Source organism: Eleginops maclovinus, chromosome 2 (assembly GCF_036324505.1).
Source record: "Eleginops maclovinus isolate JMC-PN-2008 ecotype Puerto Natales chromosome 2, JC_Emac_rtc_rv5, whole genome shotgun sequence".
NCBI classification, from domain to species: Eukaryota; Metazoa; Chordata; class Actinopteri; order Perciformes; family Eleginopidae; genus Eleginops; species Eleginops maclovinus.
In genome coordinates this window covers 17,623,613-17,640,546 of record NC_086350.1, presented here as the reverse complement: position 1 = coordinate 17,640,546, position 16,934 = coordinate 17,623,613, and the positions used below count along the sequence as shown (strand labels likewise).

General features: G+C 42.3%; 2 protein-coding genes across 2 annotated transcripts in view; one reads left to right on the top strand and one right to left on the bottom strand.

The window, feature by feature from the left end:
• Positions 1 to 16,934, top strand: part of b4galnt4a (beta-1,4-N-acetyl-galactosaminyl transferase 4a) — a 125,682-nt gene that overhangs the window by 27,477 nt on the left and 81,271 nt on the right. Inside the window, exon 2 of the mRNA XM_063877244.1 lies at positions 13,983 to 14,095. Coding sequence (XP_063733314.1) covers positions 13,983 to 14,095 — 113 coding nt within the window. The remainder of the gene's footprint in view (positions 1 to 13,982; positions 14,096 to 16,934) is intronic.
• LOC134860311 (protein FAM200A-like) lies at positions 7,099 to 9,985 on the bottom strand. Its single transcript, XM_063877258.1, has 2 exons — positions 7,663 to 9,985; positions 7,099 to 7,524 (listed from the first exon to the last, which is right to left on the bottom strand). The coding sequence occupies exon 1, from the start codon at positions 9,745 to 9,747 to the stop codon at positions 7,666 to 7,668; it is 2,082 nt and encodes a 693-aa protein (XP_063733328.1). The 5' UTR covers positions 9,748 to 9,985; the 3' UTR covers positions 7,099 to 7,524; positions 7,663 to 7,665.

Sequence of the window (16,934 nt, the reverse complement as noted above, 5' to 3'; positions counted from 1 at the left end):
GATTCAGGGTCAGAGGGCCATGGGGATTTTTGAAGCGGGATAATTGAGGGAACTGATGGTGGGCTGGCTGACGTAGGAGCATTACAATTACGTGCATTTGTTTGCTCAGGTTTTCATTCCGTTTACCTAGCTTAATAGTAACACACACTGTTAGTCTGTCTCGCACTCCACGCCATAGCTGCAATGTTGAATTAACATTGTGTACCTCAAAAAGTCAGTAATAGCTAAGTATTGCAGTAATTGGACTGTTCATTAGAGAGACGCTGGCTAGGCAGTTTGCTGTGATGTAGATTCTTGTGTAATGAGGTTTCCGCGCATTATTATTTTATTGAACCACTGTGCAACATCAATGTGGTAAAGTAATTGAATTAATCTGTTGAATTAGAACAATAAGTTTAAAGTAGATCGTGTCGGCTGCTGTCACGTGGTCTAGTAACCATCGGATGATTTGTTAAATTCACTTTCAGAGTAGAGGGCATAGGATCAGGATATGGTACTTGACAGAGGAGCCATATTTGAGGTTGTCACTGAGTCCAAGGAGTGACGACATGGACCCAATATGAATTGAGGCCCAGCTGGCTCCCTGGCATGCTCCTATAAGTCGCCTGATCATAAATAGCCCGGGCTACAGTGTAGGGTGGAGGTGGTTTGTCATTAGGCCTGGCCCCAGCCGGAACACTGACTCCCCGACGCTAAGGGAATTTATCACTGTACAGTGATAAGACAAGGCTATTATTGTTTCTGTCCTCCTCTTTCTCCTGGCCAACCTCCTATTCCCCTCCTTCCCCGCTTGTTTGGAACACATAACCTCTTCCTTTTCTTCTTCCCCCCCGCTCCCTTGTTCCCTCTGTCCTCTTAACCACCCTTCTGTCTTTCTTTAATCTTTTACTGCACCTTTTTTTCAGCTTCCTCCTTTGCCACCTGTCTCCTTCCTCCATTTCTCTCCCTTTAAGCACACAGGCGATATTATCAGGAAAGTAATGACTCCTTTGGACGATGATAATCAGATACTCAGTGGAGGATAATGACCACATTGGGGTATCTACACGGAAACAAAATTCAGGTATTAATTGCTGCTGACGTCTCAGATGGCTGCTGAGAGTGATGAGAGGAACAGGGAGAGCGAAGGGAGAAAATATGAAAAGGTGTGTAGGAAGAGCTAGTGCAAGCAAGACGGCACAGAATGAGGTGGCAAGAGAAGAAAGGGAAGTGGAGGAGTGTGTTTGTGAGGGAGACAAAAGGGAGGTGATAAACAGTGTCAGGTTATTCAGGGGTCAGTCTTGTCTAAGTATTTTGCAATTTCTAAAATACTATTTGTCTCGAGTCATAGCTCAACTGTCCATATCCTTCATCTTCTCTCCTTTCATTTTTTCTGACACTTCTGCATCTCGGCCTTTTTGGTGTTCCCACAAAAAAAAGTTATTTGCTCTGTCATTTGTATTTTATTTCCAGCTCACATACAGCTTCCACTGCCCCGAGACTCAAAGTCTGGGCATCGACTCTCAAGATATAGTGAACGTTTTTTTGGATGCAGACCTGGTGCAGGCGGCTCTCTCATTGTCTCCCTGTGCAGCGCCTCAGCTGTCAGGAACCCAGAAGATGGATGAATTATCACAGAAAGGTCTCCTCCGGCGCTCGTACCTCATTTAGATGCTCTGTTCTGCTCCGACTCTTGCTAACATCGTGACAACACGTTAGCCTAGCACCAAGGCCCTTTTTGTTTCTTTGTTTACAAATGTATGCTAATGAGCATTTGGGCTCAGGAAGTGTGCAACCGCTGCATGCTCACTCTAATCCGCTCCATGGTGACACATCAGCCGTGACAGTTGTGCCTCTGCAGCGGCTCAGAGTAGCCCCCTTATCTCCTGTGCTGTGATTGGAGCAGCCGCCTCTGGGTGTCACCGGCAGCTGTGGGGATTGCTTCATGGTGTGTGTGGATGTGCATGTGCATGTGTGTGAGCAGAGCATACAATATCCAGGCATGGGCATAATTAATACCCCGGAGACTGAGAACTCTGGACACTTTTAAATTTTGAATGAGAATATGCATACAAGACATCTAAAGGGAGTTTAAGTTATTTGCATTTATTGTAAGCCACATACTGTGTGTGTGTGTGTGTGTGTGTGTGTGTGTGTGTGTGTGTGTGTGTGTGTGTGTGTGTGTGTGTGTGTGTGTGTGTGTGTGTGTGTGTGTGTGTGTGTGTGTGTGTGTGTGTGTGTGTGTGTGTGTGTGTGTGTGTGTGTGTGTGTGCGTGCGTGCGTGCGTGCGTGCGTGCGTGCGTGCGTGCGTGCGTGCGTGCGTGCGTGCGTGCGTGCGCAACTCAAGTGTATATTCCATTCACTTTGGGTGCTGCCGTTCATCTCTGTATGTCCCTCTTGTCTATCTCTCTTGAGATCATTTTTAGCCATTGACCATCATGGAAATGTTTTCCTTCACTCTTGTCTCCATGGTAACCCAGAGTAGGGCAAAAGCAGACCGTATAGGCCTCTGGACAGCCGGTGGAGTTCAGAGAGGCCTCGGGCAGTAAGCAGCAGGAGGAGATGGGGAGAGGCAGACAGCCATTTAGAGGTGAGCGGGGCGAGTGGGCTGGCAGACTGCAGAGGGATCAGACTGTTTTGCTCCGCAGCCTATGGCCAAATACCAACTAGATGGGAGATTGACAGAAAAAAACTCTGCTTTTTTTTCATTTTGAACTGTTTGCCAATATGGCCTTCCAGTTTAGTAGCCCCTAAAAAAGTCAGTCAAGAAAATAAAGCAAGATGTCAATGATGGTGTCCTCAGTATTTACTATCAGAGAAGTCTATCAACACTGCACCCTATATAGGGTGAGTTTCTTTAGAAATATCTTTCACAATGCTTGCTTTAGGATGTCCTGGTCCCTGTTCAGCTGCCAACAGTGAGATGAATGAAAAAACCTGAGAGCTCAAAATGTTTATTTAAGTTTCAAGTATAGATCAAGTGGGATAAACCTCACTGGAGCAGAGATGGTGTACGCAGTAGGCACACCCTGGCTTTCACAGCCTCCATTGTAATATATTGACTACCTAATGACACTCTTTACATTTTCACATTGTGTTAAGTAGAGATAAATATGCATGAATGGAGGGACAGATATTGTCTTTTATATTTCATACACTTGTACATAAACACACTAACCACCCTTTGAATGCACTACAGAATCCTCTCATCCCAAGTGTTGTCCATTCGCAAACCTTATCTGCTCTGCAGTGCTAATGTTCAATTGATTCTATTAGATGGATTGAAAACAATACCCTCTGAGTATCATTGTGTGTGCATCTCCTGCGTGTGTGTTCATAGCCTAACATGCAGAAAGGTCATGCCATTTTCTGTTTTCGGGCTGTTTGTCTTCACTCCAAGCATTTTTTTTTTTTCATTATTTGAATTTTCCTAAGTGGCAGCTTTAGTGGAGTGTAAAACATTACCAGGGCTCTGAGGAGAGATGGTGGAATAGAGGAAGACAGTGAGACCTTTTTGCCCCTGACCCATATTCCAGCACATTAAGCATCTCTGCAATCCCTCTTTCTTTCTGCTCTACAAGCGCTCTCTTACATGCTCTGCCTCTGTACACCCCCCCCCCATTTAATTTCTCTCTATAACTCCTAAGTCTTTTCTTGCCCCTCTCTTTTCTCTATTTAGCTCATCTCCATGGCCTTGTTATGCTTGTTTTTCTTAATGCACTCCTGCTTTCTTTAGAAGGCTGTGTTGTTAGAGCTAAACTAAAGGCCAGGGAGTGCAGCACTCAGCCTTATTCATCAGTTTCACAGCAGCCCACCACTCTGCTTCATTACTGACTGGCTAATGGCACAGATCAGTGCAGTTTATTTGCTATAATTAGCTAGATCCATTTAGCCAGCGTGGCCCCGGTGAAGCATGGTACACTTGTGCTGCCCCCTGCCACGCCACCCTGCACCTGTGTGTGTGCACACATGCTTGGCTGTTGCCCCAAAACGTGTCATTAAGAAACTATACTGGCCCATCAGTTTGAAATCCTCCATTTCCTTATGTCGACCAGGTCTTATAATGTCATGCCTGAATGCATAGTGAAAAGCCTTGCAAAACTTTATATTCCCTTCACTTGTAAAAAGTATATTGAAAACACATTGCGTAGCGGGGGGATATAGGGATAGAGGGAAGGAGTGTATGGCCAAGTCAATCAAGTAATGGCTGACTGAGTAATAAGGGATTGAATGGGTGAACATGCAAGGAAATCGTAGGCTGTCACCCTGTGGGTACGCCCTCTCCTTTACTTCTCTCTCACAGACTCTCGTCCTTGTATCCCACTTCACTTCCTCTAACAGTCTGCACCAGTCTCCTCCTTGACTTCCAGCTTAATCTCCTCCCCGGCACCCTCTTGCATTCTACACCCCTTGCACCCTGTTCCCCCTCTCGCTAAATCTCCCGGTCTCTCTCCCACTCTTGCGTTCTGAAAAGCCTCTTGTTTCGTCGTCCTATGCTATTTTAATCTTGTCCCCTGATGGTGGGAGTAGAGGAGACGGGTGTATTTTAATGTGCTCCTGTGCTGCTGGTGCTAGCTTAAGGGGAGTATGGCCTACGTCACTGAGAAGATCGCCCATGTCAATAATTTACATGGAGCATGCTGTTGCACTTGTACACTGTTCCTTGAACTTTTTTTTTGAGAATTCTTTCAAACCTTATTTCTCTACGTAATTTCCCTGTTTAGAGTTTCATGCAATTTTCAGTTCCTATTCATCATTTCCAATCACCAACAATATTTAACTTGCTCACCGATGCAAAAAATCCTTCAAACGGCTAATCAGCATGACGCCACAAAGTCAATAGATCTATTAGTTGTTAAAGTACATATTAGAACTGGCTTTGTGCGTAAGCTAAGCCACTTTGATTGAGGTACGTTGCAGAGCTAGAGGTTGTTGTTGTTGTTGTTGTTGTTCCAGCATCACAGCAGACCTCCTGGGAATTGAATGTGTTAAAGAAAAAGAAAATGTGCACTCGGCAAAGCTTAAGCAGGCAGAACCACCTTGACAGTGATGAAGGTCAGGGGCAGGTAGCTAACAGGAGTATGTATGTAGCTCAGTTAAACAGTGCTTTAACGAAGTGCATGTGTTCATCAAACCTAGAGAAGCAACAACAGTGTCACTCTTTGTTCAGCTAGCAAAAACAAAAAGGAGGAAGCTACCACCATATGGTCAACAAACTGTAATGATCAAGTGTACAGTGTATATACTTTAAACCTAGTCTCATGATCTGGATCTTTGATGCTAAATGTAGAACTCTGGGTGAGAATTTGAAGTAAATGGCACAAAGTCTTCCATCAGCCCTGCCTTATGTCAAAGGAACAGGTGAGTGGTAGCTGTGTGGGAGTATTTTCTTGCACAAATTAGGCCCCGTGATACCTGATGTTGTGCTTCATTTCAGTGTGGGAGTGTACTCAAGCATTTTTCATATGGTTATCTCTAACAAGGATAGTGTCATAAAGTGTCATAATTTAAAATACATTTAGAAATCCTTGACTCTATCCATGAAAATCATATTGAGCGTGAGATTAAATGGAGGGTCATTATGAAGATATTGATAAGATTTCTGTTGTTAGTGCAATATGCTATTGAGATGACATCGAAGAACATTTTCAGCTACTACTTGCATCCTTTTTAATATAAATTAAAAATGATATCACTTCCTAATATGACTACACATCATTGAATGTGGTTCTGAAATTATTATATGATGTTCATCAGGCAATGTTTAACATGAAAAACAAAATAGAAATATTTTACCATCTTTTGTACAATTTAATGGTTTTCCGTAACCATGAAGCTTTTTTTTTCTTGTGCTCTGTTGTCCTCGATTAGAGCATTAAGACTGCTTGACTGCGACTTTTCAAAGGACACCATGTTGAATCCTCTCTTGAGATAAAACTGGCAAATAAATTGTGAAAATGGCCGTTGGTGTTGTTCTGTAACCACTTTGAGCTTCTCGGTTTGACTGTGTGCTATTATGTACCATGTTTACCAGAGGGCCATCACTCCGAAATGAACCTGAGGGCTCCTAACTGATTATTATTATGTAATTTGTTATGACTGGACTTTGTCACATAGGTTTAAAGTAAAGATGTCTTACTCAACCACCACATTTTTATAGATTTCTTCTATAATGTTCATTGTTCTCCTAATTTTTCTTCTTACTCCCCTTCATCTTCGTTCCTGCATCTCCGTTTGAATGCTTCTTTGGTTCTGCGATTAGCTTTCGGCTGTATCAACATTCTGTCTATAACTTAACATACAGCAGAGCATCACCTTGCACTGAAACCTGGTCAAACCTGGTCAGTCTTGTTTAAAGATCAAATGAGAAGCACAGATGCATCACACACACATGCATGTATTGTATGCACACTGAATCACGCATGTACATATAAACTGGGAATCTGAGATGAAACCTCTGACAGCTGCACTTCGCTGAAAGCTATAGAGTTTAGAATATCGTTATTTTGAAAGGGCAGCCAGACAAGGTGAACTTATTACTAATTTTTCAAATTAAAAGGAAGCTGGAGAATCCACCCCCCCGATCTTCATCTCTGTCTAGAGATTACTTTGACATCAACCTTGGATAAGACTACTGTTTATTGTAGTTTTTAATACAATCCATCACACACTCCAAAAAGGGGTCTCTATCTCTGTCCTCTAGAGGTTATAGAAGTTGCTCTCCTCCATCTTATCTGCACGGTAAATAGTGCTGTTTCTGACGCGGGGGGACAGATTAGGCAGATCATGAGAGAGGAGGCTCCTGAATGATTAGTATTCCTCTTGGTTTCCTGCGGGTGGCGAAAGTCATAGTCGATTGGCTTCCATTAACCTGCCAGTGTGCTCTTCATTACTTCATTAGAGGCGGCTTGGAGGCTTGAGGAAGTCCTGTCACAGTCCAGGGACTCAGTCCTGACTCGCTGCTGCTCTCCACAGCCTTCGGACCCACCTCCCTCTAGGCTTCTCTTTCTGTGTGTGTGTGTGTGGAAATGCCTGCAGGGAAACTTGTTCTTTCAGTCCTTTTTAACTTTGTGTTGGTGAGTTATTTATTGCATTGCGAGTTGGTTACTTTAGAGCAGGGGTTTTCAACTGGTTTTGTCCCAGGGACCACCATTCGGACTAGAAAGCAATCCGCGGCCCACTGATGTGCCTGCGCGTGCGCGTGTGTATTTGGTGTTACATGCATAGCTCAATGCATGAAACATGAAAGAGAGGCCACGCAGATTTTATAATAATAAAAGTAGATTTATTAAATTAAATTAAATTAAAGATTATTTTAAAGAAAGAATAAAGAATAATAAAGTGTTGTGCAATTCAGTATTGGGAAAAGTAACTAAAAATGTCATGCAAAGTCAGTCTAGGTGTGTGACAAAACAACAACGGAGAACAAAAATCCAACAACACCGGAGAACCAAAATCCAACAAATGAAGACCAAGGCAGCCTCAACTGCTGGCTGGTCAGGGCTTTTATAACCCAGCCAGGACAGACCTGTCACCAATCACCTGCTGTAGAGACAGAGAGATTGAGAAAAGCAGAGAGAGATTGAGAAAAGCAGGGAGAGAGAACAGGCTTACCATTAACACAGGGCGGGGCCTAAACCCGCCAGGGTCGTAACAGTGAAAACATGGGAGAATTAGGCCTACCTGTCAGTGCGATATCTGGGCGTGGTGAAGTCCACACAGCCTGTCTATTCGTGGCGAAATGGTAGACAGAGACAGTCTCATGTCATTCTCTGGATCAAGCCTAGCCCTGTACTTATTCTTTAAGTACGCCAGTGTAGAAAAACCACTCTCACACAGGTATGTGGTTGGAAAGGGCAAAAGACACCTCATTGCTTTTGCAGCAAGCTGTGAAAATTCTGTCTGGCAACTTATCCAGAATTTAACAAGGGGCTGTGTGTCGTACATATGCCTCCTGACAGAGTCTGTGGACATCTCAATCAGCTTATCCTCTTCCACAGCCGTCAGACTTGACCCTACTGATGCATCGTCACTGAATGGGAGCAGGATCCACTTGCTGTCACGGCGCCACTCTTCCGAATCAGTGAAGTACTTTGCGAATTGACGCACAAGCTTCCTCAAATGCTCACATATAGTGTCGTTGATGTCAGTGCTGTCAGGGTATTCCTCAACTGAAGGAAACATCGCCAAGTTATTGCTCTCCACTCGTTCGATCCACTTTGACATTTTTTTCACAAATGCGTCGAGCTTCTCGTAGAGCTGCATGACGTTTGCATCTCTCCCTTGCATGGAGCTGTTCAACTTGTTCAGCTCTGCAAAAACATCTGTGAGGTACGCCAGCTTAGTTAACCAGTAACTATCGTTGAAATTGGAAGCCAGATCAGAATGCTTCTCGCACAAGAACTCGTAGATAGCTCCGCGTAGTTCAAACACACGGGCGAGCACAGCGCCGCGAGACAGCCAACGCACCTCTGAATGATAAAGGAGAGAGCTGTGTTCACTTCCCAAGTCATGGCATAGGGATGAAAACAGGCGTGTATTCAATGCGTTTCGTTTTATGAAGTTGACCGTCTTGACAACGACATCAAACACACCACTGAGCTCAACACTGAGATCTTTGGAGGCGAGAGCCTCTCTATGAATCAGGCAGTGTGTCCAAATTACCCCCGGAGCCACCCTCCTTACATGCGCAAACAGTCCAGTCTTGCTGCCACTCATGGCTCGGGCCCCATCGCTGCATAATGCAACGCACCTCTGCCACGAGATATTGTGCTCCGTGAAAAAATCGTCCAGTGCTTTAAATATTTCTACACCGGTAGTTCGCCCGGGCAGTGGTTTGCAAAAAAGAAATTCCTCGCACATAGTGCCACTGTCCTCGTATCGCACAAATGTTAACAGTTGCGCATCATTAGTAACATCTGTCGTCTCGTCGATTTGAAGGGAAAACAGAACTGTCTGAAGTTTTGCCATCAGCTGGTCTTTGACATCATTTGCCATTTCCCCAATTCGTCTTCCGATTGTGTTGTCTGACAACGGAATAGTTTTTAATTTGTTGGCACATTCTTCGCTTACCATAGCTCTGCACATATCTATGGCTGCTGGCAATATAAGCTGCTCTGCAATGGTATGGGGCTTCTTACTTTTTGCAACCCTGAGAGCGACCAGATACGATGCTTTCAGTGCGTTTTCATTTATTTTTGCACTCTTCCTCATGGTAGCCTGCTGTCCTTTGAAATCACGCAACATCTGTTGCATGTACTCAACGGGTTTGGCCTTCAAGTGGACGTGATGCGTCTCCATATGCCGCGTAAGTTTCGACGGCTTCATAGCTTCATTACAGAGAATTGTTGAACATACGAAACACAGTGGTACCTCCTCTCCTGCTCTGTCTGTCGTCACTGTGAATCCATATTTAACATATTCCTCATTGTATTTTCTTTTTCGTCTTTTTTGCGAAGTTGACGCTTCGGAAGCCTGTCCTTGCCCTATCGTGGCGGCCTGTCCCTCTGTCGTGGCAGCCTGACCCTCTGTCATGGCAGCCTGTCCCTCTGGCACTTTCCTCACTACAAAACGATCCATTGGTGCTAGATATATAGCTAGACTAGTACATATGTAACAAATGTTTGCTGTACTACAACCTATCTTAAAATACTCTCGTCGGCTATGCTTATAAATGTGTGTCAACTTTGCTCGCAAGACTGTACGTAATGAATAATAAGTGAGGTTAGCGACGCAACTCATTACCATTAGCGAATCACAGGCTACCATAGACTGGATAGGCGCAAGGCTACATTCTGTCAGCTTGAATTTCCTTTATATTATTTTAAACATATTTTTCACGATATGTAACGGTATTCTGGAAATGTGTTGAAATATCAAAGCGAATTTATATTTAAAAAAACCAATGGTGAACTGATCAACATAGGCTCTTGTCACGGACCACATGCAATGCCGCCGCGGACCACCAGGGGTCCGCGGACCACCGGTTGAAAACCCCTGCTTTAGAGAACAGCCGTTTTAGTCTCAGATAGAAAGACCAACCTCATTTGTATTGCTGATTTAAGACAACGATCTGCACACAAACGATACCAGTATGTTTTTCATGGTGTAACGTTTCAAACAAGGTATTTTCAAAGCACCACCATGAAGAAGAACAAGCTATAAATATAAATACACAAACATTGATTTAGGAACGGTGTGATCTGCATTAGTCTGAATCGATCTACTCTCAAGTTGGACCATTGGGAGCAAAGCTAATTGGTGCTATCTAATACTTTCATATTCGGGACAGGGCATGCATCAGTTTATAGGAAATAAAACAAACAATATCAACTTTTCACATTTGTTTATTAGATTCAGCAAATCAAAACTGAGTAAACTACTGTATACAAATAGGGAAAGAAGAATTCCTGCCAACAGGGGACTTTATTTATGACTCATTGAAATTAAAGCACCATCTCTGTAAGCATGTGTACACACAGCCATTCTTACATTCACACACACACACACACACACACACACACACACACACACACACACACACACACACACACACACACACACACACACACACACACACACACACACACACACACACACACACACTCGCGCACACAATATTGCTTTGCCGTTCTCATTGTCATCCCCTTATGGGATTGTTATAGAATTTATTAGAAGAATATATTAGCAGTTAATGTTATTTCTTTTCTTGTCAAACATTTATCCGTATAAAGAGACTCTACCAAATGGAGAACTAATGATTAAACTATATAATGATATAAGTAGCTGCGGAAAATGTGTTCTTCTTTTCACTTTATTCGATAAGGCCCTTTTCCTGCGGCTCTGCATAGGGTGCAGAGATGCAGTTTGTACTTTTAGTGCTTAAGAAGTCTTATTTTCTCAGGAAATAAGTTCACTCAAACATTGTTCTCCCTAGACTTCAAAAGACAATGCTTGAGGGACTTGAAGAAGAAGAGCGAATGGTATAAAAGTTCATTCTTTGTAGAAGTTTTTCTCCTAATTTTGGCCGACTACTTTGTGCCATCTTAAGGATGTTTTCAGGTGATGTTCTTTCCCAAAAACTTTAAAGCTTTTAAACATTTTCTCTATTTGTTAAGTGTAACAAAGGAAGCTCAGATGGATTAGGCCATTCCTATTACCTTATAGTATACAAGTAGAAATCATTCCTTTTGATTTACAGAATGGCTCTTTTTTGATCCACAAGATATATTTGAAGTTATCTTGGAATGTGGGTTATTTGCAACACATGTTTAAATGTTTGATGTTACAGTTTTGAAGTTGTCACTCATTTCACTTCCAAGTCATCCCACATTTTTATGTTCCGCATGCTCATTCATATTTGAGGTAAATACTTACATAAAAGAGGTGAGGAGAGGGGGAGTCTCACCTGGCTCCTGCAGCGTTGTTTGCTCGGATACACTGTTAAGGGTAGATAAACGTAAACAAAAAAATGGATTTTTTATTTATTTTCCATTGGGGCTATTAAATGTAATTTGTTACATTCTAAATGAAGATTTATATTTGTTATTGTAATCCTTCTTGTTTTTTGATGAAGTTCATGAAATTGAATACAAAGCTTCTTCAAACACTTTTTTACTGGAGAAATATGAAATCTCCATCTACAAATGAGCTTAAGTTACATAGTCAGATCAAAAGTCAGGAGTTGAAGTGTCCCGCTATTTTTGGCTCAACAAAACAAGGCTTGAAGTGAGACGAACTTGAGTACGGCTACTCTTTGGTGTTTGCTCTTTGATCTGGGGAGCTTTGATATGCCCTGTAGGCTGTTCTTAGTCTGTCCGTGTCGTCTGACAGCTTTCACAGCAAGGTTCCTGCTTGTTCGACAAGGAAATGGCCCTCGCTGAAAGCCTCTTCGACTTGTATTGCTTAGTGTTATCCTTTTTTTTTTTTTTTGAATTGGGATGACCTTTCCCGTGCATTCTCAGAAAGTCAGAACAGGTATAACACAATTTATTCTGATAGAAAGATGCAAATACAGTAATGCTTACGCCTTTTGCAAAATGACAGGAGGCCAGAGGGGAGTTATCAAAGCCCAAACATCGGTCAGGTGGTTCGGGAGATCGTCCCCTAGAAAATGTAGTAAAAAATTACTATTTTGATATCATTTGTTGTCATTGTGAATTGTTGAATGGCAGGCCATGAGTTGAGAATCTGGATACTGCCTCCACTAAATGTATTAAGCAAAAGATGATGATGAGATCAGATCAAAGGACATTTTTTTTTATTTCAGTTGTTTCGGAATCTGACATTGCAAAGAGAATGGAGGAAGATTTGCTGGGCACTTTCACAGGATGCAGAGGACGGTGTACAGAGTTTAGCCTCTGCTACTTTTTTATTGTGGTTATCTCTCACTGTTTTTCGACTGTCTCCTATCTGACACTTGACGTGAATGATGAGTGAGCATGATCCTATCGGTCTTTCCTCTTCTCCTTGACTGCTGCAATCTCTGCAAATCCAAACCCCGACACACACACACACACACACACACACACACACACACACACACACACACACACACACACACACACACACACACACACACACACACACACACACACACACACACACAACCCCCTTGTGATTCAGCCCACTCAGATTCATTGTTAAGGGGACATATTGGAAAACCATTAGCTCTCATTATGCTTTATAGCCGCTCGTTCTCCCCATTTTGTCTTTTAATCACAATCCATCCCTGTGTGTGTGTGTGTGTGTGTGTGTGTGTGTGTGTGTGTGTGTGTGTGTGTGTGTGTGTGTGTGTGTGTGTGTGTGTGTGTGTGTGTGTGTGTGTGTGTGTGTGTGTGTGTGTGTGTGTGTGTGTACACTTCAGCCACCCTCTGATTAGCAGACAGTAATGAACCACTTCCACTGTAATGCATTTGGGACACAAACAAAGACCTCCCCCTTCCTCCTTCTTGCTTTTTATGGGGGACTGGCGCCACATTTTATGGCAGCCTATCGGAGCCGAGCAAGGTTGTGCATTCACAAACCATGTTGGCCAAAGTGGATCCAATGCTGTGCGGTAGAAATAAAAAGAGGTTGGCGTGAATGGGATATGGATTCCCTTTATATGAAGTCCTCGTAGAGGTACAACACCTTTTTATAGAAAACCTTATGAGTATCCGTTCGCTCCTTGTAACTCCAAATAACCAGACGCTCATAAAGTTCTGAATATCCTGTTACTTCTCCATATTGAATTGAGCTCTGTTTTGATCATCCATGAAACTGTGTGTGTGTGTGTATGTATGTGCATGTGTTTTGCTGGAAGCACAAAGCAATTTTGACCATATGCTCTGTGACGGACACACACAAATACCACACGTTCCCATGCACACACGCACACACACACACACACACACACACACACACACACACACACACACACACACACACACACACACACACACGTAATGAGTGGATTTAAATTCCGGTTTGTTCTCTCCCGGCCAAGGCAACTGTCATCATTGTGCAGCAAAACTCCCATAATCCATCTGTGGCATGACAGCATCCTAACAGCTCCACTTCGCAGCAAGAAAAGCTATTCTTTATATCTCTCTGTTTCACAATCGCTTCCTTTTCTTCTCCCATTTTTACTCCCCCTTATTCACATTTCCCCTCCGGACTGGTTTTTATTCTTCTCTTGTGTCTCTGTTCGCTTTTCCAATTACATTTTTTTCCACTTAATCTCCTTTCCTCTGGAAACTTTTATCTGGGTTTGATTACACGAGAGGGGCTCGGCAGGAAGAAAAAAGTGTGATAGCTCCAAATTATTGTTGACCACCATGACGATGGTAATAAAAATATTCATGATAACAATTATGGTAGAGATGAGAATGATGCTGTTAATGATGGTGATTAAACGGGAGATAAGGATGATGACAATGAGAAAGATGATGGCGGCGACAAAAGGGATGATAACGATGCTTGCTGGCTTTCTAAGGGGTGTCCATATTTTCACCTTGTCCCAGATGGAGAGAGACAGACGGAGGGGACGGACGCCAGCCGTAAGAGGGACACTCGCTCCTCCGCCGGCCACCACAAGAGTGAGGACACCAGCGACAGCAGGGAGGAAGATGCTGCAGTGAGTCTTTCTTTATCGCTGTCTTTCTTTGTTTTTGTTTCACCGCTCTGGGACGAATATTAATACAATGTCACAACCCAAGCACACAGACCCACAACTTTCCTAAGAATCAACAGTAGGGCTTTATTGCTCATGGAAGAGCTCATCAGAGCAGCAACAGTCGCGGCCCGCTTCTTAATCATCATCAGCAACACAGGGCTCGGTGCTCTGTGCACATTCTGATTAATGCTCCAACACAGTCCTTTTTTAATTGGAAGCAAAAAAAGAATGATTCACTATAAAAAGAGATACAGGTTAAGGTGGATATGCATTTTGCTGGTACAGGTGGGGAACATTACAGAATTTGTAATCAGATTTTATTGTTTTGAAACTTTTGTTTTTGCTCATTAATACCCATCTAAAGTTTGGCCTCCTGACCCCATCCTCTGCCCTGAATAAAAGTAAGGTTTTAGCTCTGGCAGAATAAAAAATATATTGTGAATTCATCATACAATCTAACCTCCTCCTCAAGCATGTATTTCTGTGATAGTTTCCAAGTAGGAGACTATATCCAACAGCAGAGTTTGGACCACCTCCAGAGAGCATTACTGCTCGGTACATGCAGCAGAAGCCTCGGAGAATTTTGACACTCAAACTCTTATTTCCGCTCACAGTGGCTGGATTTCATGGTTAAGCACAGCAATTTTGGACATACTGAAAAGTTCCAAATGAGGATTATTATCAACATTGCTCCAAAAACTGTGACAAGTCAGTGTAAATGCTTTTCAGTCTGATTGTTATGTCTGCTAAACAGTATTACAAAAAGATATATGGAGTGTAGTTGGGGTAAAGGGAAATGTACAGTTAAAATATTTAAACACAACTACTTAAAGTATTTCTGCTTGTCCGATCTGGGGGCAACATGAAAATAACTGTTATCATAGAGAGTGTGATCTCTCTGAGATTTAAGAAATAATACAAACTAATGAAATTGGACTGGTGTTGCTCTTTTCATAATTGCCAATCATTCTTCATTGAGATTGTCATTTGGCGGTGGGAGTAAGAGGAAGAGATGGCATCGCAGCACGCCACTCTAAAAGAGCAATTAAATATGAAATCTGATGAGCAAACAATACAGTAAAAGATATGTGAATAAACTTTGAACAAATTGCTTTAATAGCAAATAGTCTCCTATTTCAAACAAGGGCCTGGTACACAACAATCACAGCACTATTTCCGGTTCAATTATCTTATAAAATATATGATATTACAAACCAAATCATATCTATCTTTTCTACCTTTAATGGAGAACGAGAGAAAAGATTGAAGAGCAGGCCTGTGCAGAAAGTAGATGCATGGTGTCGGATCAATGGAAAATAAACGGCAAACTAGGTGAAGTTAAGCAATGAAAATAATCACTCCACAAGCCTTCTGAGCAGTCAAAATCACACTGTTCTGCTTTATCACTCTTTTCTCACTTTAATTGAATCAAGCAGTTTCCTGTGTTCTTTAGTAAAGTAATGACACTTTTAATACTCTCTTCACCATTCATCTTTTGGCCTTGAGGCAGGCAATTTATTATTAGTCCCACTTCTCTCAACCTCAGTTGAGCAGGTTTCCAGGCCAGCACTTGCCACTCATGTTGTCAGGCTCTCTACCTTGAAATGGTTTTTGGCCTGAGGCTCAGGTGTCTGAGGTACAAGGAATCTGGCCAAGAACGCAAGCAATCTGCAGTAATTAAATGTTCACACATGTGGCTGGCTGTGGCTATTTTGGCTACTTTGATATAAAGGAAGCCAAAACAGTTGTGGAGCAAGAGATGTAGACGGACACAGAGTAATGGCATGTATCAAATTAAGTTATTGGTATTTGTGAAGAAAAAGCTTTTATCTCTCTGCCTGTTAGCAACCATCATTACACTGGGCTATAAAGGAAATGCTTAAGAGGCTTCTGTGTGGATTGAATTCAAATGAAGAAAATTAATTTCTTTATTCCAAGAAAGGATTTAATCTGGTCTTACTTTGTCTTCTATCCGTATGTAACTGATAATTAAGAACCAAATTATAATGTCTTACTTTATCTAATAGTATTGTCGGTCTCTCTGTTAGATGGTTGTCACACTGATTTCTGACCTACATCAGCATTGAACATTATTTCAGTACACCATACAAAAGATACTCTGCTCAAGCTGTGGCTGCAGGAGTTTAAGCCCAAAGTTAAAACCCAAATTGTTAGGATATCGCTGCATTTCTGTTGACTAGCTTAGGGCAGCATCTGAAAGCAAAAGACGATACATCTTATTCCGTAAAATGCAGTCGTCTTCAAAATCGATTTAAGTGGAGGCTTTAGGAAATGTGCTCCGAGAGATAAGAGTCATCAAGTGGAGCTGGAGCGTCCCTCCTCTAAACTCTAAAACCTGCCTGATAGCGTTAGGGCTCGTCTTCTGTAACAGTTAAATGAAAAGCGGCTCTTGGAGTCAGTCTCCCGCACTGAAACTCAAATATTCAGCTGCACTGTAAGCATTCTGCTGAAGTCACTTAAATGTGTCTGAAAGTTTATGGCAAGGCTTTTATGAATTTTAATAGCACCGCTTTGTCATTTGTTCGCTAAACGACGGGTGATAGATTTGGTTTGCTTCTAATAATGATCACTTAGACGAACTGTGTTCACACTCGGACGATAAACACACTCTAAATCATCGCAATTACAATATAGGAGATAGAATTGGCCCGTTGCAGAAGGTGCTTAGTTGGATTTACGATCTATAAAAAATAGACTGAACTCTATTAACGGTTATCTATAACACTGCTTTGTTTTCTTTCTATCCTCTCGAAAGTGTGTGTGCTAAACCTTAAGGCTC

Coding starts and splice junctions, on each gene's coding strand:
- LOC134860311 (XM_063877258.1), bottom strand. CDS start 9,747: ATGGTAGCCTGTGATTCGCTAATGGTAATGAGTTGCGTCGCTAACCTC.